General features: G+C 34.9%; 1 protein-coding gene across 2 annotated transcripts in view; it reads right to left on the bottom strand.

Annotated features, from left to right (window-relative positions):
- Positions 1–27,286, bottom strand: part of DYNC2H1 (dynein cytoplasmic 2 heavy chain 1) — a 380,690-nt gene that overhangs the window by 195,490 nt on the left and 157,914 nt on the right. For both annotated transcript variants that reach the window (XM_059068297.2, XM_067038564.1), the window contains 5 exons: positions 19,946–20,109; positions 18,170–18,289; positions 17,486–17,620; positions 15,631–15,774; positions 11,668–11,757 (listed from right to left, as the gene is read on the bottom strand). In XM_059068297.2, coding sequence (XP_058924280.1) covers positions 11,668–11,757; positions 15,631–15,774; positions 17,486–17,620; positions 18,170–18,289; positions 19,946–20,109 — 653 coding nt within the window. The remainder of the gene's footprint in view (positions 1–11,667; positions 11,758–15,630; positions 15,775–17,485; positions 17,621–18,169; positions 18,290–19,945; positions 20,110–27,286) is intronic.

The raw sequence follows: 27,286 nt of genomic DNA on the forward strand, positions 1-27,286 counted from the left end.
CTGTGATTAAAAATCTTCCAGCAAACAAAAGCCGAGGACCAGATGGCTTCACAGGCGAATTCTATCAAACATGTAGAGAAGAGCTAACACCTATCCTTCTCAAACTCGTCCAAAAGATAGCAGAGGGAGGAACACTCCCAAACTCATTCTATGAGGCCACCATCACCCTGATACCAAAACCAGACAAAGAAGTCACAAAGAAAGAAAACTACAGTCCAATATCACTGATGAACATAGATGCAAAAATCCTCAACAAAATATTAGCAAACAGAATCCAACAGCACATGAAAAGGATCATACACCATGATCAAGTGGGGTTTATGCCAGGAATGCAAGGATTCTTCAATATACGCAAGTCAATCAACATGATACACCATATCAACAAAATGAAGGAGAAAAACCATACGATCATCTCAATAGATGCAGAGAAAGCTTTTGACAAAATTCAACACTCATTTATGATAAAAACCCTGCAGAAAGTAGGCATAGAGGGAACTTTCCTCAACATAATAAAGGCCATATATGACAAACCCACAGCTAGCATCGTTCTCAATGGTGAAAAACTGAAACCATTTCCACTAAGATCAGGAACAAGACAAAGTTGCCCACTCTCACCACTCTTATTCAACCTAGTTTTGGAAGTTCTAGCCACAGCAATCAGAGAAAAAAAAGAAATAAAAGGAATTCAAATAGGAAAAGAAGAAGTAAAGCTGTCACTGTTTGCAGATGACATGATACTATACATAGAGAATCCTAAGGATGCTACCAGGAAACTACTAGAGCTAATCAATGAATTTGGTAAAGTTGTAGGATACAAAATTAATGCACAGAAATCTCTGGCATTCTTATACACTAATGATGAAAAATCTGAGAGTGAAATTAAGAAAACACTCCCATTTACCGTTGCAAGAAAAAGAATAAAATATCTAGGAATAAACCTACCTAAGAAGACAAAAGACTTGTATGCAGAAAACTACAAGACACTGATGAAAGAAATTAAAGATGATACAAATAGGTGGAGAAATATACCATGTTCTTGGATTGCAAGAATCAACATTGTGAAAATGAGTCTACTACTCAAAGCAATCTATAGATTCAATGCAATCCCTATCAAATTACCATTGTCATTTTTTGCAGAACTAGAACAAAAAATTTCACAATTTCTATGGAAACACAAAAGACCCCGAATAGCCAAAGCAATCATGAGAACGAAAAATGGAAGTGGAGGAATCAGGCTCCCTGACTTCAGACTATATTACAAGGCTACAGTAATCAAGACAGTATGGTACTGGCACAAAAACAGAAATATAGATCAATGGAACAGGATAGAAAGCCCAGAGATAAACCCACACACATATGGTCACCTTATCTTTGATAAAGGAGGGAAGGATATACAGTGGAGAAAAGACAGCCTCTTCAATAAGTGGTGCTGGGAAAACTGGACAGCTACCTGTAGAAGTATGAAATTAGAACACTCCCTAACACCACACAAGAAAATAAACTCAAAATGGGTTAAAGACCTAAATGTAAGGCCAGACACTGTCGAACTCTTAGAGGAAAACATAAGCAGAACACTCTATGACATAAATCACAGCAAGATCCTTTTTGACCCATCTCCTAGAGAAATGGAAATAAAAACAAAAATAAACAAATGGGACCTAATGAAACTTAAAAGCTTTTGCACAGCAAAGGATACCATAAACAAGACTAAAAGACAACCCTCAGAATGGGAGAAAATATTTGCAAATGAAGCAACTGACAAAGGATTAATATCTAAAATTTATAAGCAACTCATGCAGCTCAATAACAAAAAAACAAACAACCCAATCCGAAAATGGGCAGAAGAACTAAACAGACATTTCTCCAAAGAAGACATACAGATTGCTAACACATGAAAGAATGCTCAACATCATTAATCATTAGAGAAATGCAAGTCAAAACTACAATGAGATATCATCTCACACCGGTCAGATTGGCCATCATCAAAAACTCTAGAAACAAAAAATGCTGGAGAGGGTGTGCAGAAAAGGGAACCCTCTTGCACTGCTGGTGGAAATGTAAATTGATACAGCCACTATGGAGAACAGTATGGAGGTTCCTTAAAAAACTACAAATAGAACTACCATATGACCCAGCAATCCCCACTACTGGGCATATACCCTGAGAAAACCATAATTCAAAAAGAGTCATGTACCAAAATGTTCATTGCAGCTCTATTTACAATAGCCAGGACATGGAAGCAACCTAAGTGTCCATCAACAGATGAATGGATAAAGAAGATGTGGCACATATATACAATGGAATATTACTCAGCCATAAAAAGAAACTGAGTTATTTATAATGAGGTGGATGGACCTGGAGTCTGTCATACAGAGTGAAGTTAGTTAGAAGGAGAAAAACAAATACCGTATGCTAACACATATATATGGACTCTAAGGAAAAAAAAATGTCATGAAGAGATTAGTGGTAGGATAGGAATAAAACACAGACTTACTAGAGCATGGACTTGAGGATATGGGGAGGGGGAAGGGTAAGCTGTGACGAAGTGAGAGAGTAGCAGGGACATATATACACCATCAAATGTAAATTAGATAGCTAGTGGGATGCTGCCACATAGCACAGGGAGATCACCTCTGTGCTTTGTGACCACCTAGAGGGGTGGGATAGGGAGGGTGGGAGAGAGGGTGATGCAAGAGGCAAGAGATATGGGAACATATGTATATGTATAACTGATTCACTTTGTTGTAAAGGAAAAACTAACACACTATTGTAAAACAGTTATACTCCAATAAAGATGTTTTAAAAAAAAAAAAAGAGTCATGTACCACAATGTTCACTGCAGCTGTATTTACAATAGCTAGGACATGGAAGCAGCCTATGTGTCCACAGACAGATGAATGGATAATGAAGATGTGGCACATATAGACAATGGAATATTACTCAGCCATAAAATGGAATGAAATTGAGTTACCTGTAGTGAGATGGATGGATCTAGATTCTGTCATACAGAGTGAAGTAAGAGAACAACAAATACCGTATGCTAACATATATATATGGAATCTAAAAAAAAAGGTTCTGAAGAACCTAGGGGCAGGACAGGAATAAAGACGCAGGCATAGAGAAGGGACTTAAGGACACGGGAAAGGGGAAGCGTAAGCTGGGATGAAGTGAGAGAGTGGCATGGACATATATACTACTAGATGTGAAATAGATAGCTAGTGGGAAGCAGCCACATAGCACAGGGAGATCAGCTCGTGCTTTGTGACCACCTGGAGGGGGAGATAAGGAGGGTAGGAGGGAGACACAAGAGGGAGGAGATATGGGGATATATGTATATGTATAGCTGATTCATTTTGTTTTAAATCAGAAACTAACATACCATTGTAAAACAATTATACTCCAATAAAGATGTTAAAAGAAAAAGAAACATGTCTTAAGAATTATAAACTAGGGCTTCCCTGGTGGCGCAGTGGTTGGGAGTCTGCGTGCCGATGCGGGGGGTGCGGGTTCATGCCCCGGTGCGGGAGGATCCCACGTGCCGTGGAGCGGCTGGGCCCGTGGGCCATGACCACTGAGCCTGTGCTTCGCAACGGGAGAGGCCACAGCGGTGAGAGGCCCGCATACCACAAAAAAAAAAAAAAAAGAACTATAAACTATAGCATTTTAAGAAAATAATTTCAACTGTTCACAATAGAAAAGTATTACTCAAGATAGGCAATGAAAAATTCCAGTTGGGTACTAAAATGTTGGGATGGTAAGCCTACAACCCTTCTCCTAGTGTAACAAAATGCTGGATTTAGCCTAACTTAAATATACTTTTAAAAGGCAAAGTGACATAAAAGAAGTAACCCTCTGGGATTATTGGTCATTTTAAACATTTACTTTATTATACTTTCAAAATTTTCTGCAAAAAAGAAGTAACGCTCACTAAACTAAACTTCATTGATACTGTACATTAAATCTTCTTGGTACTGAAATGCTTATCATATCCTTCTCTAATTACATTATTAAAATATGACAAAAGGATTTAAATCTCATCAGTAAGTATAATGTATCACTGAAAATAAAATAAGAACATATAATATATTCACTAGAAAATAAAAAAGATTAAAGCTACGTTCAGACTTGCTAAGTCTGGTGGCAGGGTAGTACAGGTGCTGCCGCTCTCTACCTCCTCAAGTGCCCTTTTACCATTCCAAACTCCCTCCTAGGGATAGATAGTAAAGCATGAACTGCAGTCCGAAGCAGCTGTACCAGGAGCCCCCTTATTCCCTTGGTGACAGCAGCAGCAGCAATCAAGTAATAAAAATGCAATTCCATGTTTAAACAGTACCCCCCTTGCTGTCACCACTCTAACCACCACACAGGCACAGAACATCCTGGGGCCTCCCCTCAGGCTTGGGCCCCTTGGCCCACTGGAGCAATGCTTCTGGCATAGGCAGGAAAAACAGAGTGGGCAGAGCACAAAAACTCAAAGTATATAGATTCCTGTAAAGCAAGTTTTGAGCACAACTTTATGACCAGCCTTGCTGGGAATGAAATTCCATTTCATTTGGATCTGGCTGCAGGATAATCATTAAGCGAATGAGTATGGCAGAGTCTCTAGGAAAAGCCCTTCTGCACAGGAATGAAGAGAGAGGAGAGACACAAGGGCCAACTCCTGAGAGAGCACTGTGGATTCCTGAACTTGGGGGGGGGGGGAGGGGGGCAAAGAGGCTCAGGGAGGAAGGGGGACAGAATGGGCATTTTAAAGCAAACATTGACAACATGCATGAACTTTGAAAACATTATGCTAAGTGAATAAGCAGAGGACAAACACTTAAATTACTCTATTTATATGAGGTACCAAGAGTAGTCAGATTCATAGAGACAGAAAGCAGAATGGTGGTTACCAGAGGATGGGGGGATCAGGGATGGGCAATTATTTATTGGGTAGGGAGTTCCAGTTTAAGATAAAAAATGAATCATGCAAATTAAGTAATATAGAGATCAAAAAATAAATCAATGATTAAAAAAGAAAATATTAAAACATTAATTAACATATACTTATTCTAAAAGCAAAACTTATTCTTTAAAATGCAAAGAAAATAGACAAATATGGCAAGTAAGGGGGAAAGTAAAAATAGACAACCTTAATAAAAGTAAATAGAAGAAAGAAAAATAAGATATTTATAAACTACAAAATTAAAACCAGTGATAAAATCCAGAGTTGACAAGGATGCAAGAAGAAGATACCTTAATTACTCTGTGAGTAGGAATAACAACTGGTAATAAAAACCTTTTAGAAGGCAATTTTATAATGACAAAAAAAATTTCAAAAGTTTATATCCTTGGACCAGCCATTATACTTCCATTAAGAAATCTAGAGTTCTGGTTCAAGACAGTGACACAGGAAGATTCTGAACTCACTTCCTCCTATAGACACACCAAGTCTACAGCTAAATAAGAAACAATTTCCCCTGAGAAATACCTACAGGCTGGCTGAGCAATTACCATGCACTGGGCAAAAGAGAAGAAAACCACACCAAAGTTGGTAGGAGAGGCTGGGATACAGTCTTGCCATAAAACCCACCTCTGGAACAGTGACCCAAAGTTTGGAGGAAACTCAAAATCCAGATCTCTTCTTGAGGAATGAAGGGTTTGACCCCATACTAGGCACCCCAACTTTAAAGACCTGCACCTGAGTAACAAGCTCCCAAAATATCTAGCTTTGCAAATCAACTGGGCTCACAACAACAATATCCACAAGACTGTACTCTTCTGAGAAACAGCTTAAAAAGGGCTCCTATGCTGGGACTCACCTGCCCCAGGGCAGCCAATGGAGCTCAGACTTTAAATGAAAGAGCTTCACTTGGGTAGATTAAAGTGTTGGCCTGAGAGGCAGACATCTAATCTAATACACATGTCTAAGAACTTGCTGGAACACTCCCTGGGTGCACAGGCTAGTGGGCATTATCTTTGCACCCTCCGTCTGCTAGCCAACAGGTGCCATCATTGTTTTTTCCCTTTCTGGTGGGTGCCATCTTTCCGCAAATACTCTGCCTCACTCCAAGCATCAGGCACCAATTTGCATTCTCCCTCAGCCTTACTCTAGCCAGTGGGTGCCACCTTTCTTATCTTTTTTCTTTTTCTGGTGGGCACCATCTTTATGTTCTCCCTCTGCCTTCCTACAGCCAGCAGGCAACATGTTCTCACTCTCTCTCTGCCATCCTCCAGGGCACCAGTATCTCTCAGAAGTGAGCTTTATATACTTTTGGAGCCCTGATTTTTGTAGCTACAGCCAAGGGGCCATCCCTTGATCATATGGCTCTGGAGGCCAAGGGAGCTTGCATTCCTGGGTCCCATGGGACTGTAAAAATTAGAGAGACAGTTCTTGGCAGGCTACTATATCCAAGGTTCTGCACAGACAACATAATGACACACTACCATCTTTCTGTGAAAGAAGCCAATTTGCTTGTACTAGAGATTGGGCCTGAGAGGCAGGCTTCAGGTTTGGCACACACCCAGGGGCCTATGAAACTCCTCTCAGGGATCATAGGTCAGTGAATATCGTCTTTGCCCTCTCCTTCTGCCTTACTATAGCTTGCCAGTATCTCCTAGAAAAGAGCTTATACACATATTTAGAGCCTCTGTTTATGCAACTGCCAATAAGGAGACACCTCCAGATCACCTGGCTCAAATGGCCAGTGGGGCTTATGCTTGCAGTCCCATAGGACTGTATATATTTTCATACTTTAAAAGCTGCTCCCTGAGCATTTGGCTTCAAAGCATCCTGAATCTATTGCTGACTGATATCTTCCTCCATATGACACTGACAGGTCATGAGACACCCTCAAGCTACAGGGAGCTAATAAAAATATAATAGGCTGCTTGAACAATCACAAAGGTTTAAGACACAACCAAGAGTTAGGGTAGGGTTGAATGATAAGGTTCAACCACCAAGACACTGGTCTAGCAGCACCATTTTGGAGTCCTCCCTCCAGCCTAGTAATGTCAGGGGCTTACTCACCCATCAGTGGGCCAGCACCAGAGCCAGAAACCCCAGACCCACAGCCAGCCAATCCAGGAACCAGCTCTGCACACCAGCAGTCCAATACCAACCTCAGCCTCCCTAGCCCCCAAGCTCTGCATCCCCAGCCCCTCCCACCAGTGGGCTGGCATGAGCTCCAGCCTCCCCAGGACCTGCAGCCAGACACCCCAAAACCTGGTCCTGCCCATCAGCAGGCCAGCACCAGCCCCAGTATCCTCAGGCCATGTGACCAGCCATGCTGGGACCTGGCCCCACACACCAGGGCCTGGCAGTCAATACATGAGGTAGGGCCTGGCAGCCACCTAGAACAGGGACCAGTGCCGCTGACTAGTACGGCCACAGTAGTTGGCCCTGCCATAATAGAAGGGTCCACACAGCCCACATAGGGGGCAACCCTAGAGCATACAACTCTGGTAAGCAGAAGGGGGTATGGTGCTAAGCTCCATAAGACATCTACCACATAAACCATTCTCCAAGATTAGAAAACATATTTGACTTACAGAGTTCATAGAAATAAAAACAGAGAATTCAGCAAAATGAGGAGACAGAGGAGTATGTTTGAAACAAAGGAAAAAGACAAAGCTCCAGAAGAAGAACTAAGTGGAGGTAAGCAATCTACCCAATAGAGTGTTCAAGTTAATGATCATGAAGATGCTCAACAAACTCAGGAGAAGAATGGATGGAGACAGAGAAAAAGTTAACAAAGAGTGAAAAAATATAAAGATGAACTAAACAGAGCTGAAAAATACAATAACTGACATAAAAAATATACTAGAAAGGAATCAAAACAGATTAGATAATAAAAAGAAACGAATCAGTAAACTGGAAGACAGATAGTGGAAATCACCCAAGCTGAAGAGAAAGAAAAGAAAAAGAAATTTAAAAATTTTAGAATAGTTTAAAAGACCTCAAGGACAACATCAAGCATACTAACATTCACTTTATAGGGGTCCCACAAGGAAAAGAGAGAGAGAAAGAGGCAAAGAACTTATTTGAAGGAATAATAGCTGATAATGTCCCTAACGTGAAAAGGAAAAAGACATCCAGGTCCAGAAATCACACAGAGTCCCAAACAAGATGAAACCAAAGAGGTCTAAACAAAGACACATTATTAAAAAGTGGTAGAAATTAAAGATAAAGAAAGAATCTTAAAAGCAGCAAGAGAAAAGCAATTAGTTATACACAAGGGAGCTTTCATAAGACAATGAGATGACTTTTCAGCAGAAACGTTGCGGGGTACACAAAACAAAAAGATATAAAATATGATGTTAAAAATAGTAAACATTGGGGGAAGGTGAGTAAAAACACAGGATTGTTAGCATGCATTCAAACTTAAGAGAGCATTAACTTAAACCTTAAACGAACACACACACACACACACAAATAGGTTATTATATATGAATCTCACTGTAACCACAAACTAAAAATCTATAAGAGATACATACAAAAATAAAGGAATCCAAACATAAAATTAAATACAGTCATCAAATCACAAGGGAAGAGGGCAAAATAAGATGACAAAAACAAAAATGAACTATAAAAATAACCAGAAAACAATTAATAAAATGGCAATAAGTACATACCTATCAATAATTACTTTAGATGTAAATAGACTAAATGCTCCAATCAAAAGATACAGAGTGCCTGAATGAATAAAAAATCAAGAGCCATATATATTCTGCCTACAAGAGACTCACTTAAGAACTAAAGACAAACACAGACTAAAGTGAGGGGATGGAAAAATCAACTCCATGAAAATGAAAATGAAAAGAAAGCTGAGCTTTCTTTAAAACAGAATTTAACAGACTTTAAGATAAAGACTGTAACAAGAAACACAAAAAGACATTACATAATGATAAAGGGATCAATCTAACAAGCAGACATAACAACTGTAAACTGTTATTTAAAAATGGACAAAACACGTGAATAGACATTTTTCCAAAGAAGACAAACAAATGACCAACAGACACATGAAAGGATGCTAAACATCACTAATCATCAAGGAAATGCAAATTAGAACTGCAAAGAGATATCACCTCACATCTTTCCAGAATGGCTATAATCAAAAAGACAACAAATAACAAGGGTTAACGAGGATGTGGAGAAAAGGGAACCATTGTGCACTGTTGGTGGGATTGTAAATTAGTACAGCCACTATGTAAAACAGTATGCAGGTACTTCAAAAAACTTAAAAATAGAACTGCCATACGATCTAGCAATTGCACTTTTGGGGTATTTTTCAAAAGAAATGAACAAAAACACTAATTTGAAAAGATATATGCTCCCCTATGTTCACTGCAGCATTATTTACAATAGCAAAGATATGGAAGCATCCTAAGTGTCCATCCAAAGATGAATGGATAAAGAAGATGTGGTGTGTGTGTGTATATATATATATATATATATATATATATACACAATGCAATATTACTTGCCCATAAAAAATAATGAAATCTTGCCATTTGCGACAACATGGATGGACCTAGAGAGTATTATGCTAAGTGAAATAAGTTAGACAGAGAAAGACAAATACCCCATATGATTTTACTTTTATGTAGAATCTAAAAAACAAAACAAACATAACAAAACAGAAACAGATTCATAGATACAGAGAACAAACTGGTGGTTGCCTGAAGGGAGGGAGTTGGGAGATAAGTGAAATTGATGAGGAAGATTAAGAGGTACACACTTCCATTTATAACATAGGTTATCGGGGTGTAATGTACAGCATAGGGAATATAGTCAATAATATTGTAATAACTTTGTATGTTGACAGATGGTTACTAGACTTATCATGTAATGTGTAAAAATATCAAATCACTATGCTGTGCACCTGAAACTAATATAATATTGTAAATCAATTATACTTCAATAAAAATGAGGGGAAAAAAAGACTTGAATGCAAGACTTGAAAGCATAAAACTCCTAGAAAAGAAAGCCACTGCTTACTTACTCATACATCTACATAAAGGTGAAGGAACTGAACAGGATGTTCACTGAACTGCAGTCATTCATAACAACAAACAATACAGAAATAATCTAATATCCACCAGTAGAGTACTAGCATATAATTATATTATGGAATGCCACACAACCACTCAAAATAATAAGGTTAACATATTTATACTTATGTAAAGATCTTCAGGACCTACTGACACAAAAGAGTTGTTACAGAAGAAAATATAATGTAAGGAAAAATTTTAAAACTATATCTATATATTTGTACATATGAATATGAAAAGAGAAATAACAGACTATAAGGAACATATCAAACCTTGAACTGGTTTACTCTAATGAAGGACTAAGAGTTAGAGGAGAGGATGAAATGAATGTTTAAAGATTTTTTTCTATATAGCTCATTATATTTGAAACATTTTCTGATAATATTTTAAAATTTTGGGTAATCAAATTTTACAAAGTTTTATATAATAATGCATTATAAAAATGTTTAAAGATATCATAAATCTATAACAAATGAAACTACTGATATATCATCCTTATAACTAGGATTATAACTACTGACAATTATTTGCTTACAATTCCTCATTTTACACAAGTTAAAATTGAAGGCCAAACAGCTGATTTTCAGAATATAGTAAACTATAAGACCTATAAAAGAAAAATATATATCCATAGTTTTCAGTAAAGAAGGAATTCTGTAGAAATGCTCAACTATAATTCATTGAATTTCCAATAACACCCCTTGACAAAGTTCTGAAAGGTACTTTGAAGGGTTTATTCTCTGTCTGAAGTAAAGATCTTCAACAAAATCACTCTAATCATAAAAATTACTATCTTATTCTATAGTAACAATATTAAGTATATCTTGTTCAAGATTTTCTAAGAAACCTATATAATTGGACCATAATAACTCTATTCCTCTCACTTAGTTAACTGCCTTACAAAGTGCTTTTTTAACATATCTCAAGATATATCCAAGGACTGACATTATAAAAAAGTCCTAAGTGAAAACCCTCTGTGTTTTCTATAATATTAAGAAGTTTCTAAAATATGTTTCACTGTAAATTCCTCTGGGTGCCCTATAATTTGAAGACTTATGACAAATTTCTTTCATAACTCAGGATCAGGTGTTAGTTTACTTCGTAATGCAAAGAATAGACAATTATTTTGTTCCCCAACCCAGGGGACATCCAGCAGTGTCAAGAGATGATTTTGATTGTCACAGCGGGGAAATGGAGGGCTAATGGCACCAGAAGGTAGAGGCCAGAGGTGACAGTAAATATCCTAAAATGCACAAAACAGCCCCCCACAACAAATAACTATGTGGCACAAAATGTCACTGGTACTGAGATTGAGAAACGTTGGCTAGAAAATGACCTACATAATCCATCTTCGTTTCTTCTTTCAGTGGCTACTGACATGTTCAGGGCTAAGTCAGCTAACCCAGGGTTTGCTCTCCCTTCTTTACTTGTCATTTTTCTCCCTACGACATCCCAAGTGCTGTAAGACATTCTGGTTAGTAATGAGTTTTATTCTGGGAAAATATCAGAAATCTCAATTTTAATACCTTTCTAGTAGGTAAAGAGTTATATATAATTTAATATAATTTAACCTAATACTGTATTAAATCAAGGTTCAGGTAATATTTTATAAGTGAAAAACACAATGTTTCTTACCTTAAATAGACAACGGCATATATATTCATATACCATATGTTTTAATGAGTTGATAAGAGACTGAATCCTCTGTTCTGTATTTTCAGAATCCTGTAGATTACAATTTTAAAATTGAAAAACCTTTAGGAAATTCACGAACATTTAAAAGGTACCCCAGTTTAATTGTTCCTCCAGACTCAAAACTGATTCTGGAACAATTACCTTCATCAATCAGACTCAAGGGACTAGACGAATAAATGCATTAAACTTCTACATTAATATAATTTAAAAATTGATGTATTTTTTAATGTATAGAGTTAAAGCTTTCAATAAATGAAAATTATAATCAATTACCAGTAATATCATATGAATTGAATTTGACCATACCACTTTGATTCCTACTGGCATTAAAAATACATCAATCTGGGTTAAAGCCATTTAATTACTTGTATTATAATTACCAATCCAGCCCCCAAACAGTATGACCAGAATCATACTATAAAGGATTTTCTCATCCCCAGTATAGGAACCTAAACAATCTTAAACCATGCCCTCCAACTTGAATTTGAAATACATGGTGTAAAAATTCACAGTTTTAGTTTTTTATCTGCTTTTGTACCTCCATTGTACATGATTGCTATGATTTGAAAAATATCATTAATGGCTATTTTATTTGATTAATGAAAAATGGCTTGGGGTAGGAATAGTGGAGGGGATGTTATAAAGGATGGCCTTTTCCATTAGTGTGATACGAGTGTAAGTTTCACTTCATTCTGGGTGCAATTGGAGAATACATGCCTTGCAGAATTAAATTCTGGTATAACATTCAGACAAAATTTGCTTGCTTCCTTGTGATGATAATTGGCAAGGAAAAAAAAACCTAGCAAAATAATTTTAACAGTTTAGAGAAGTACACCCAGGATGACAGGATGAGCAATAAAATGTGTGAGATTAGCAGAAAACATTGTGACTTGATACTCTGATACATCAAACGTAGGTTTCTGGCCTTGTTAGTAGCATGTTCTAACCAAGAGAGCTCATTATTCACAGTTCATACCACAAACACTTCTCTTAATTTTACTACTTATTAACAAAGATCACATGTGAAATTGAAGCTTGGATCCTAAAAGACTAAAAGACACTCTAACGTGAGACAGAATATAGTACCTACAAGGTCCAGTAGATTTTCAATGTATGTATTTCTATGTATTTCAGATTATATATTTCAAATTAACTCAAATGCCCACCTAAACACACATGTGCCTATACACGTACACACACATGCAAAGGTCAATGTTATTCAATGGCCATATTATCGCAGAACTATTGTCACTGAGGAAATACTGAGCTATAAGCTTTTCTCAACAGTACAAAATAACCAGTATTTTTACTGTTGAGTTAGACCTTCTAACTTATTTCTCAGTTCTTTCATTTTATAGGGTCATTGAATTTTAACATAAAATTTTTTTACTAAAAGAATGAATTTTAAATTAACTTATTACTGTGTACTTTCTAAGTAATTTATACAAAATTATTAATGCAAAAGAAGTAAAGTATAAATGACTCTCTAGATTTACCTGTGACACAGCAAATTAGAAATATGATCAATATATCATGAACCAACTCTCACAGACTTTACACTATTACTGTTTTTTGTAAAAATTCTTCTACCAGCACAATATTATAAATGGTTTGATTAAATTTAACATATTAAAATTCAGGGTTTTTTTAAAACCAAAGGACAAAGAACACAATTGTGTATTCTTCAGCCCTTTCCTGCATCTTGAAACCTTATCTTTGTCCAAAGGACATTACATATATACATGGGAGAAATGCTTATCTTGTCTCCCAGGACTGAGATGACAGATTTTACTAACAAAGCCTACCCCTAAAGCAGAGCTCTTAGTTAGGTGCCATTTTATTTTAAATATAATGTAAGAACAACTTCAAATGATTTACTTTACTGGAAAAGATATCAGTAAACTTTAATCATTATCTGTAATCAAATAAAGATTTTCTGAAATAATTCATTCATGAAAATATTAAGTACTCCATACAAATGAAGACGAAGATTTTTTCCTGTTTTACTCTCCACTATATCTCCCATGCACCTAGAAAAATGCCTGCCACATGGTAAGTCTGCGATAAATATTAACTGAATGAATAATAATCTTTCCTCAGAAAGACAGACTTAAGTAAACCTACTCGGGTATGAAATGTTGCTCCTAACTATCTAAAAGAACAAATTATTCTCACCCAAAATATAATTCTAAAAAACACTTATATTAGTATTATATTGAACACAAAAACTATAAACAACAACTTGATGAATTTGGTTTCATAAAAATATTTAAATAAATTATAAAGCAAATTAATAAACCCAAAATATTTACAACATCTGACAAAGGTTTAGTGTCCTTAATATATAAGAAACTCTTATAAGTAAAATTTTAAAATACTAATACCATAGAATGTAAAAATAATAATTCACCTAAGAAAAAACACAAATAATCTGATATTTATCTTACAAGTGATATTTATCTTACAAGTGACCACAGACTTTCAAATATAGTGAAATATTTTTCAATTACCTAATAGGGTAATTATTAAAAGTTATATAATATTCATTTTTGCTCAAGGTGTGGATTAAAAAGGCCCCTGTTGTTGTATTAGTTTAATATACCAACAACATATATTTCCAAAGGATAATTAGACAATATTTGTCTAAAGGCTTACAAATGTGCATTTTTGCCCCAGCTATCCAAGTCTAAGAATTTAACTAGGAAAATAATTGGAGAAACAAAACACTGGGGAAAAAACCCCTGTAAGTGTCTATAGCTATTTTAAACATAACCCCCAAATTCTTTGACCCTCCATCCATCAAGAGTTAAAGTCTCTTTCCCCTTCTTGAATCTGTGTAGGCTCTGACTGCTTCAACCCATAGAATACACCAGAAATGACCCAAGGCTGAGTTATAAAAGGCAATTCAGCTTCTGCCTTGTTCACTGAAATACATGTTTTGTATCTCAATATGCAATATGAGGAATCCAACTACTCTGTGCTGTGAGGAAGCCAAGCTTCATGGAGAGGTGCTGCAAGTCAGCAGTCCTAGTCATCAAGTCCACCCACTCCAAGTACCAGAAATGAAAGTGAAGCCTCCCCCAAACCACTTGCACTCTCAATTCCTCCCAACCAAGACCCCAGACCTTGTGAAGCAGAGGTAAGCCATCCCTGCAGTGCCCTGACAAAATTCCCCATAAAATCCATGAGCATAAGAATCAATGAGCATAAGAGAAACATTGTTTTAATCTGCTAAATTTGGGGGTAATAAGATATTCAGCAGAGATAACCATAACACCCTATAGGAGGTAGCTAAATAAAGTAGGGTATAGCCTCGCAAGCTCTCAAAAATATTGTGTAGGTTTGTATTTATTGACATGAAAATTGTGTACAATATATTTTTAAAGCACAGTGTTATACCTTTCGGTAAAAATTATGTGTCTTCTTTAATATATTGTTCCCTCCATAAGAATACAAGCTTGATAAAACAGTGTATACTCCTGTATTCCCATTTTCTAGAACAATATTGGGTACATATTATAGCCTCAAACAACAAGGGTATACAATGAAATTTTAAATGTTGTTTTCCCCAAGTAATGGGATTATGTGGATAATTTCTTATCTTTATACCTTCCTGAATCATCCATGTTTTTTTAATGATCATCTGAGAAGATAATCATTTATTAATATATACTCAGAACATAAATCATTTCCATTAAGAGGACTGCCACACTGGGACAGTTTGTTAAAAACATAAAATGCAACTAAGGAGCTAGTTTCTTTTAAATATAGTTTAAAAGTGCTACATATGGTCTTTTGAAACATAATTGCAAGCAACTTTTCTTAGGAAATTATTATAAATTAAGCAGCTAGTAAAGCGATCTCTCTCATTCAGTCTCAACTATGGGGTAACCAACAGCATACCTGTTTGTTTTGCAGAGCTCTCTGGAAAAGTCGGAGAAATGCAGCCAAACTAAAACGGTACATGTTATTAATTTTTGACAAGTCAGAGATAATGAAGTACATCTTGCTGGCACTCTCAGCCAGAGGGAGATAGGCATCCCGCTCCTGTGGAACAAGGGCGGGGTGGGGGGTGGGGGCGGGAAGGGTGACACCTTAGTTCTAATGCTCTACTGCCACCTACAGACTGCTATGCACATATCTAGCCACAGCCTTACTTTCAACATACATACAACAAATAAAGATGAATCACAGAATTGTATAAAGAAATTGTATAATCCAGCTTTTCTATTTTTAAGTTTTTATACTTCTTTTAATCCTAAGATATTACATTTTTGTTTTGTATTTTTATGTAACTGCAGGCAATGTATTCTAAATACTTCCCCTCCCCTCTGATTACAGAGCTACAAGTAGTAGATGGCTTGGTTTTAATGAAGACAAAGAATACTTGTATTAGGGGAAAGAGGTAAGCACCTGTATTAGGGTTAAATGGAATGGTAAACAGTTGTGATCAGAGGTCACGTAGGTCATGTAAGACAGCATGGCACTACAGGCTACCCCTGCAGTGGAGAGAAGTTAGAACAATGAATCTAGTGTGTGGGACTGGTACCAACAAGAACACTGATTGAAGCAGAGGTAGAGTAGAAGACTGTAACGAGTGTCCACATTAAGATAATAAAGCACCTAGCATTGTTCAACAGAAGCATAGAACAAACCAATAATCACAGGGGCTTTCATTCTCACTGAAGGTAAACGATGATAAAGATGAAAGGATCATAGGATTAAATGGCCTTGAGGTTATGAACTGAACTCTGAGAAGGTTCTCCATGTCATTCTGATCAAAGCACCAGGATTATAAATATGATACTGGTAAAATTGTGTGTGTGAGTCAGTGATGCCTGTTCAGAAAGAGAAGACACAGAAAGTTCAAAATCCTTTTGGTATACAGGGACAGCTATGACATCTGCCAATTTTAGCTATGGCACAGAAGGTGGGATGACTGGATTGGAAACAGGCTATGTTTTTTCTTATTCTGATTTCAATAGAGCTCTTTTTCAAGTGAAGAAAGTAATACTATGTAAGTGTAGAATTTGAGCAACAGCTGAAAAACACCTAAAATAACATTTGGAAAAGTCATTGAAGTAAATGGGAAATATTAAAGGATGTCAGTAAGGGTCCAGGTCAGGTTGGAGACTGGGAATTCACAATAACATTAATCTGCTTCATTGTTTGATTTTCTTCAGCAAATCTCTGTCACCGAATGTAGGAGGAAAAAGAAAGATACATTGTACTGATATAAGGTTGAAATTTTGCTCTAGGAAATGTCGAAAGAATAAAGCAAGAAGGATCTTAAACATTTTTAAGAAAAGAGTTCAGATCAACACATTCATGGGGTCCAGGATGAGTAGGGAAGAAAAATGTTTTTGATGGAAAGAATAGCTTTTAACTCTCTTATTGATATACTTAACTTGCCTTAACTTAAGACAAGTTCCAGGAATGGCAAAGATGCTCTCTAATAGTCATTTTAAACACGCTCATTTTCAATTTCAGTACAAATTTATAGCTCTAGAACTTTGGATAACATGCCAGGAATCAGTAGTACTCAGCAGGGCTCAATGACCAGCACTCCTTACCCTTGATACCCTCAACATCTATCGCCCTCTCTATAATAAGAATTAGACCCAAGGACCTGGTGTTTTTGAATAGCTTTCTTTTTTTGCAATCATCATTCCCCTGAAGTCTTGGTACGAAAATTTTTATCATATGAACATGAAAGTTTAAGAAAACAATATAAAATCACAAAGAAGGAAATATTTACTTGATCAAGAGAAATTTGGAGTTTGTAAGATTCTTTAAGTGACTCCTGAATAAGTGCACTGCTTGCTTTTGTCTGATTCAAAGATTCAATCAAATCCTTATTTTCCAAAATATTGCCTTGAGATGTGGCAAGTGTCTGCAGAAAAATTAATAAAATAATATGAACATTATTATATATATTAAAATAATCAATTAAAAGAAGCCCATGTGAACTATCATTAATTTGATGATGATCTTGGGAACTTATGTTCTCTTAAAAGAATTTCATTATTTTACAGCCTTCTGTATCGATACTGTAAATCATTATATGATACTATATCATCAAAACATTGTATATGTATTAATTTTATCAACCTAATAAAAATAAAAACTAAAGTTACAAATCAAATCATAATTTCATTCTACCTTTGAATGTTTTTCTGAGCATAAAATCAAATATTAATGAAATAATACAGTATAAAGACGATATTATTTAAAAATTGCTTGTCTTAAACATTACTCCTAGAAATCTTATATTCCAAGACATCTACCTTTTTCTATTTGAATTTTGACTTTAAGATACATATTGATGTGTCTTTGATACAACCAAAAACATGCTAAAGGTACTATAATTTTTTAAAAAACAATATTTGATTATAATCAAAACAATGTAATATGAAAAATATCCTGAATAGCTCAATTTTACCTCTAAAAGAGATTCTTCAAGCTTAGCTAACTGTATTTTCTTATCTTCTTCCTGTTGTAACAGTTTTGTTTTCTGGTCCTCTAAATCAGGTTTCTCATGCTGAATAGTTAATGCCAAAAGCTTTAAAAAAAAGCCAAGGTTATTCAAGCAATAAAGTTCAAACAAAACAAACCAAAATGAAAACTTCCCACAAACAGGCCTTATGTTTGATCAAATATTACAAGTATAATGATACTACTATGTACTTCATTTCATTCCTTCTAGTTAAACATATGAGACACCTTCACAATTATTTCTGACAAAAGAGGCAAAATGAATAGTTAACTAATTGACAAAATGTTAAATATTATAGGACACCTATAAGAAATTGCATTACTTAACATATCAACATGTAATATTCAGTTCTTAAATTAGATTAAATATATAAAAACTATGGAAGCAAACATTTTTAATGGCAAACAGTCCCCCAAAGAAATAGTTACCTTACTTAAAATACTACATTAAAATCACAATGAGATAACACATCACATCCACTAAGATGGCTATAATTTAAAAGACAAATGATAATAAATGTTGGCCAGAATGTGGAGAAAGGGGAACCCTCATACATTATTGGTAGGAAAGTAAAATTGTGCAGCTACTTTGGAAAACTTTGTCTATTTCTCAAAATGGTAAACATAGAGTTACCATAAGACTCAGAAATTCCACTAAAAAAGCATTGAATTGTAAACTTTCAAGGAGTGAATTGTATGACATATGAACTGAATCTTAATAAAGCTGTTGAAAACTGCTATGTCAAATTCTTCAGTTTGAAACTTTAAAATAGGAAATGACATTTGCATGTCATAAAATATATTAATTCAAAATCTATTGTATAAGCAAGTTCATTTAGTTCTTGTTAAAGTGATACTTAAATAGCCCTTTTCAGCAATTACTGTGGAGATCTTTTATGTAGAAGAAGCAATTTTGTTAATTCTGCCAAGCTCTGAGTAATTTGTACATTGTTTTATTTATGAGAAATATGATCAAGACAATCAAAAGACATTGTTCATAAAAATATGCAGTGAGTCATCTAGTATGGTAAGAAAAATATTTTAATAGGAGAGTTTAAAAAATTACAATAAAGTAAAAACCATGGCAAATATACATGCTATCATATAAATCAAAACAGAAAAAATATACTATTGTTAGATGGTAAAAAACAGGATGATACTAAAAAAGTCAACAGGATATCTTTAAAGAGGAAAAATGAGTAAGGGAGTGTATAAGTAAAAATCTGTACATGAAAATCATTTTGCAATTCATGTAATAACTATAAACTATAATAAGCCATACACAGATAAAGTGAATTCAAACATGCAAATGTTCTAGTCAAAAAAAAAATGTTGGATTGGGAATCAAAGATCCTCACCTAGCTGAATAAGTCAATAACTGCAATTTTAACATTTAAACTTCAGTTTTCACAGTTAAAAAAAATAAAGTTGCTAATCTTAACATGTATGATCCTCCATTTCTCAAATTCTAACAAATATGACAGAAGTAGACTAAAACTAAAGTTATACTGGAAGAAGCAGCAATTTGACATTAGCAACAAATATACAATTCTAACTAATAGAAAATGAAATAAACCCAAATGTGTTACTGATTTGCAAGTATATTTTCAAAATCATGAGTTTAAATGCTAATCAGTTTAACAAAATAGCTTCCCACTCAAAATATTTCATTAGTATACAAAAATACTAAAGATTTCTAAGGCAAATGATTGTCCATATATACCTGTCCTCGTAATCCACTTCTTGTTGTAGTAAAGTTAACCTCAGTAACAATGGAAGCTGCATCCGGTGGAATAAAGGGATTTGGGTTTCTTGTTGACAAAAAAAGGCGAAATTCTTCATTGTAGTCAATAATTTTGTCACCTATTTGTACCATATAACGTGGTCCTGTTTTTTTAAAATGACATAATTAGTTGGCTGGAATATTCTGTATTTTGCTACATGACATTAAAAAATATAATTTTCTAGTACTTCTAGTTTTTATTACAGGCTTTTCAATACAGTATAAAATACAGCAACAGCAAGGCCACCCAAAAGACTATTAATGAGAATGCTCTACTGATCAGTCAACACTTATGCAAACAAGGATAAATAATATTCATTAAGACAATCCTAGGATACTGAAGCATCAAAGGAATATCTACTTATATTCAATATAGTTTTAACATTAACTATATGTTTGATATTACCAATTTTTCTGAAATGTTTGATTATAGATGACAAAAATAGAAACTCTTATTAATTATTCTCTACTTCAAAATTCATCAAAGTGTTTAGTGTACTAGTATTTAAGATGTAACACTTGAAAACAGAATGACCTAGTAAAAACCTGGAATTAACAACATATGAGTAATTGCAAAGAATCCATTATTGTCAAAAAAGATTTATTCAGACTGCCATACACAGGTACTTTGCAACAAATTAAACTGAGAAAAAGTAAACTGTCTCACAAAGGAGTTTTTTTATATTCTAATACAAAAAACAATTATATTAATTATACAACATATACAGAAAAATCAATCAACAATTACATGCATTACTTATGATATTAACTGATAAAAATAATTATTTTTTAGGTAAAAAATACAATTATCAAAGATTATTTTATGATGTTAAGAAAAACAATGTAATGAATTTTTGAGAATCCTAGAATAGATTTTAAAATTTACTTAACTTTTTAAAGTTAATGTGAAAAGAATTCAATATGCCCTTTATGAAAGAAGATATGTAAATGGTTAAAAACAATATCAAAATAATGCTGAATTTTAACCATTATTAGAAAAAAACAAATTTAAAGGTTCAATGTAATAACTATACACCAACTAGAATGATTCAAGAAAATGCAAGCAGGATAAATGCGAAGAAAACTACTTCTAAAGACATCATAGTAAAACCACTGAAAATCTATGACAAATGCAGCACAACAATAATGCAAAGGCAGGTATTGGGTATATGGAGTTAAAGACCAATACTGGAAAATTGGCAAAGTATTTATCTATATTAAAAAAATAAGTCACAGATGCATACAGTTATACACAGGGTAGCCATTAAAAACTATCAGGTTAATTAGAAAACTACATTAGTTATTGCATGAATTGGTTAACTGTATTACATGACAAATATTAAGACTGCCATGGTGAATAAAAATGCAAAACCAAATGACATACTGTTTATAAGAAACACACTTTATAAAAAAAAAAAAAAAAAAACAGAAAATTGAAAGTAAAAGAATGGAAAAATATACCATGTGAACACCAATCCCCAAAATTAGTGTAATCATTCTAATACCAAATTCTAAAACTTGAGATACTTCTAGAGACAAAAGACAGTTGATAATGACAAAGAAAATAACCAAACAGGAAGACAGCACATTCCAAATATGTATGCATCCAAACACACAGCTTCAAAATATTTAAAGTAAAACTTGATGGAACTAAAAGAAAAAATTCAAAATCATAAAGACTTTTTCTCAATACATGATAGAACAAATAGAAATAAAATGTAAAGGTATAAGGTTTTCCTGGTGGCGCAGTGGTTGAGAGTCCTCCTGCTGATGCAGGGGACACGGGTTCGTGCACTGGTCTGGGAAGATCCCACATGCCACGGAGCAGCTGGGCCCGTGAGCCTTGGCCGCTGAGCCTGCGCGTCCAGAGCCTGTGCTCCACAACACGAGAGGCCACAACAGTGAGAGGCCCGCGTACCGCAAAAAAAAAAAAAAAAAAGTAAAGGTATAGAAAATCTGAACATTACTATTAACAAATTTGAATTAATTGACCTTAGAGAAAATTTTAAAAACCAAGAGCAAAATTTACATAATTTTCAAGCGTACACAGAATACTTGTGAAAATTAACCAATGCCAGATCATAAAAAAAGCTTCAACAGGATTAAAACAACTGAATACTTCAGAATAAGTTTTCTGACCACAACAGAGATAAGCTAGAAACCAATCTCAAAAGGGTAACCAGAAAATATCCAACTCCCTGGAAATTAAACAACAAAAGCAATAACTAACTTATGAATTAAAAAAATGCAAACCAAAACTTGTGGTATGAAGCTGAAGAAGGGCTTAGCAGAAAGTTTATAGACAAAAAAAAAATGCATATATTAGGAAAAAGAAAATAGTGAATTATCAATACTTTGTATTTCCATTTCAAGAATCTAGAAAAAAGACAATCAATTAAAATCTAAGGAAAATATTAAGAATAAAATAAATAAAAAGCAAAAATGGAAAATACAATAGAGAAAATCAACAGTTAAAAATTGGTATTTTGAAAAAATCAGTAAAATTGATAAACTGCTATCAAGACCTACCAAAGAAAAAGAGAAAAAAAATTATCAATATCAAAAAAGACACATTATTGAAAACTCACAGAAATTTTAAAGTTATAAGAATATTATATAAAAACACACCAATACATTTGACAAATTAAATGCAATAGACAAACACCTAAAAAAATTAATCTAAGTTGATATATACACAGAATATAGATTACAAACAAACTAAATTAACTCAGGGAGAAGAAATCATGATGGCAAAGCAGGAGGATGCAGAACACATCAAAAATATGTCTACACGTGAAACAATTCTCACTGAAAGCTAACTGTAGACTAGCAGAACTAGATGACTGTAAGAAAGATCCATATAGAATTGGGTATAAAGGGATGAGAAGCTATCAGGTCTGAACCTGTGCCCCTGGGAGGGGACTCAGAAGAGGGATAACACAGGAAGAGACCCTCTCTAGGGAGTAGGCAGTTTGAGTCACAAATTGGGCACCCTTATCCAAAGGTCAGACACTGAGAATGTGAGTCTGGGGGAACTAACAGGAGGGCTGTGAGAAGCCTGGAATCCATTCATGAGGAGTGCATACTCGCTTTCTTACTTCCAAAACAGGGCAGAGAGGGGGGATTGAAACTGCATGAGTGGCTGACTGGTTTCCTGTTCCTGCCCCAGCATGCACCCCAGTCTAAGTCTGGCAACTGCTCCAGCCTCACTGGGGTGAGGGCTGCTACAGCTGAGCAGAAAGCTCATCTGTGAGAAACAAAAGTACTTCAGACCTAAAGTGTGTCTAAGCAGCAGGGAGCCTGTGCTTACACAGGCAGCACATCAGAGCAGCCATGATTTCTGTCTGTGGTCAGACAGCCACAATTCGCACCCAGACCAACACCAAGTGCCCATGCCAACCCCTCTTGCCTGAGCACTGAAAATTTTCTCTTTAACTTTTGCTGATTTAATTATGATATGTCTTGGTGTGTGTCTTTTTAGTTCATCTTGTTTGGGACCCTCTGTGCTTCTTGTACCTGGATATCTGTTTCCTTCTTCAGGTTTATGAAGTTTTCAGCTATAATTTCATCAAATACATTTTCTACCCCATTCTCTCTCTCTTCTCCTTCTGGGACCTGTATAATGCAATGGTGGTACAACTGATGTCCCAGAGATCCCTTAAACTGTCCTTTTTTCTTTCATCCTCTCTCCCTCCCAATCAAGATGTTAAAAAAAAAAAAAAAGATAATAAATAAATAAATAAGACCCATCTATGTGCTGCTTACAAGAGACTGACTTCAGAGCTAAAGACACACTAACTGAAAGTGAAGGGATGGAAAAGAGATTTCACAGAAATGGAAATAACAAGAAAGCAGAGGTAACAATACACATATCAGACAAAGTAGACTTTAAAACAAAGTCTATGACAAAAGACAAAGAGCATCATGTAATAATAAAAGGATCAACACAAGTACAGGATATTACACTTGTTAACACGTATGCACCTAATACAGGAGCACCTAAATATATAAAGCAAAACTAAGAGACATAAAGGGAGAAATTAACAATAATAGAATAGGAGAAGCCTTTAACATACCACTTATATTAATGGACAGATCATCCAGGGAGAAAATCAATAAGGAAACAGGGTCTTAAATGACACCACAGGCCAGATGGACTTAATAGATATCTACAGGACATTCTACCCCAAAAGAGCAGAATACACATTCTTTTTAACTGCACATGAAATGTTCTCCAGGACTGACAATGTGCTAAGACACAAAACAAGTCTCAACAAATTTAAGAAGACAGAAATTATATCAGGCATTTTATCTGACCACAAGAGTATGAAACTAGAAATCAATTACAGGAAAAAAAAATGGGAAAAGCACAAATATGTGAGGAATAAACAACATGCTACTGAAAAACCAATGGGCTAATGAAGAAATTAAAGAGGAAAAGAGGAAATACATTGAGACAAATGATAATGGAAACACAACTTTCCAAAATCTATGGGATGCAGCAAAAGCAGTTCTAAGACAGAAGTTTACAGCAATGCAGGCCCACCTCAAGAAATAAGAAAAATCTCAAATAAACAACATAACCTATCATTTAAACAAATTAGGAAATGAAGAACAAATAAAGCCCAAAATCAGCAGAAATAATACATATTAGAAAGGAAATAAAATTAAAGAAATAAAATTAGAGACATAAAAACAATAGAAAAGGTCAATGAAAGCAAGAACTTGTTTTTTGAAAAGACAAACAAAATAAATAAACCTTTAGCCAGGCTCATCAAAAGAGAGAAAACACAAATAAAAGAAAAAGAAGAAATGCAAGAGAAGAAATTACAGCCATTATCACAGAAATATAAAAAATCATGAGAATACTATGAACAGTTATATGCCAACAAAAGAGACAACCCAGAAGAAATGGACACATTTCTAGAAACATATAACCTGACAAGGAAGAAAGAGAGCATCTGAACATACCAATTACTAACACTGAAATTGAATTTGTAACACAAAACCTCCCAGCAAATCCAGGACCCACCGGCTTCACAAGGGAATTAAACCGAACACATAAAGAAGAGTTAATGCCTATCCTTCTCAAAGTATTCCAAAAAAGTGAAGAGGATGGAACACTCCCAAATTCATTCTATGAGGCCACCATTACCCGGGTAACAAAACCAGAGAAAGACACTACAACAAAAGAAAATTAAGGGCCAATATCTCTGATGAATATAGATGAAAAAATCCTCAACAAAATATTAGCAAACCAAATTCAACAATAAATAAAAAGGATCATACACCATCATTGAGTGGGATTTATTCCAGGGATGCAAGGGTCAATACTCGCAAATCAATCAATGATATATCACATTAACAAAAGAAAGAATAAAAATAACATGATCATCTCAATAAACACAAAAAAAGCACTTGACAAAATTTAACATCCATTCGTGATAAAAACTCTCATCAAAGTGGGTTTACAGGGAGCATATCTAAACATAATAAAGGCCATTTATGACAAATCCATGGCTAACATCATACTCAATGGTGAAAAGGTGAAAAGAAAGCCTTTCCTCTCAAATCAGCAATAAGAGAAGGATGCCTAATCTCACCAATTCTGTTCAACATAGTATTGGAAGTCCCAGACACAGTATTCAGACAAGAAAAAGAAATAGAGTATCCAAATTGGAAGGGAAAAGTAAAACTGCTACTATCTGCAGATGACATAAAACTATATAAACAAAACCTTAAAGTCTCCACCAAAAAACTATTAGAATAAATTAATTCAGTAAAGTTGAAGGACACAAGATTAACATACAGAAATCTGTTGCTTTTCTATACACTAACAATGAACTAAGAGAAAGCAAGAAAACAATCCTGTTTAAAATCACATCAAAAAGAATAAAACACTGAGAAATAAACTTAACCAAGGATGTGAAAAATCCACTCTGAAAACTATAAAACATTTAAGAAGGAAACTGCAGTTGATACAAAGAAATGCAATGATATTCCATGTTCTTTAGTTGGAAGAATTCATATTGTTAAAATATCCATAGCACCCAAAGCAATCTAAAGATTCAATGCAATCCCTATCAGAATACCCATGACAGGGCTTCCCTGGTGGCGCAGTGGTTGAGAATCTGCCTGCCAATGCAGGGGACACGGGTTCAAGCCCTGGTCTGGGAAGATCCCACAGGCCACAGAGCAACTAGGCCCGTGAGCCACAACTACTGAGCCTGTGCGTCTGGAGCCTGTGCTGTGCAACAAGAGGCTGCGATAGTGAGAGGCCCACGCACCATGATAAAGAGTGGCCCCCGCTTGCCACAACTAGAGAAAGCCCTCGCACAGAAACAAAGACCCAACACAGCCAAAAATAAATAAATAAATAAATAAATAAAAATAAATTTTAAAAAAATACTCATGACATTCTTCACACAACTAGAATAAATAATCCTAAAATTTATATGGAAAAACAAAAGACCCCAAATTGCTAAAGTAATCTTGAGAAAAAAGAACAAAGCTAGAGGTATTATGCTCTCAGTCTTCAGAATATACTAGAAAGTAATCAAAATAGCATGATACTGGCAGAAAAACAGCCACACAGTTCAATGGAACAAAATAGAGAGCCTAGAAAGAAACCCATGCACTTATGATCAATTAATCTACAACAAATGTGTCAAGAATATACAATGAAGGAAAGACAGTCTCTTCAATAAGTGATGCTGGAAAAACTGGACAGCTACATGTAAAAGAATAAAATTAGGACAATTTTATCACACCATATATAAAATAAATTCAAAACAGATTAGAGATAAATGTAAGACCTGAAAAAATAACACTCCTAAAAGAGAAGGCAGAACACTCTTTTAGATTAGTTATAGCAATATTTTTTGGATCTGCCTCCACAGGCAAAAGGAAAAAAAGCAAAAAAACAAATGAGAGCTGATCAAACCTAAAAGCTTTTGCAAAGCAAAGGAAACCATTGACAAAACAAAAAGACAACCTACTGAACAGGAGAAAATATTTGCAAATGATATGATCAATAAGGGATTAATATCCAAAATATATAAACAGCTCATATAACTCAACATCAAAAAACAAACAACCTGATTAAAAATTGGGCAGGAGACCTGAACAAACATTTTCCAAAGAAGAGATGCAGATGGCCAACAGGCACATGAAAAAATGCTAAACACTGCTATCGTCAGAGAAATACAATCAAAACCACAATGAGCTACCACCTCACATCTGGCAGAATGGCTATCATTTAAAAGACCACAAATAATAAAT

Source organism: Kogia breviceps, chromosome 7, assembly GCF_026419965.1.
Source record: "Kogia breviceps isolate mKogBre1 chromosome 7, mKogBre1 haplotype 1, whole genome shotgun sequence".
NCBI classification, from domain to species: domain Eukaryota; kingdom Metazoa; phylum Chordata; class Mammalia; order Artiodactyla; family Physeteridae; genus Kogia; species Kogia breviceps.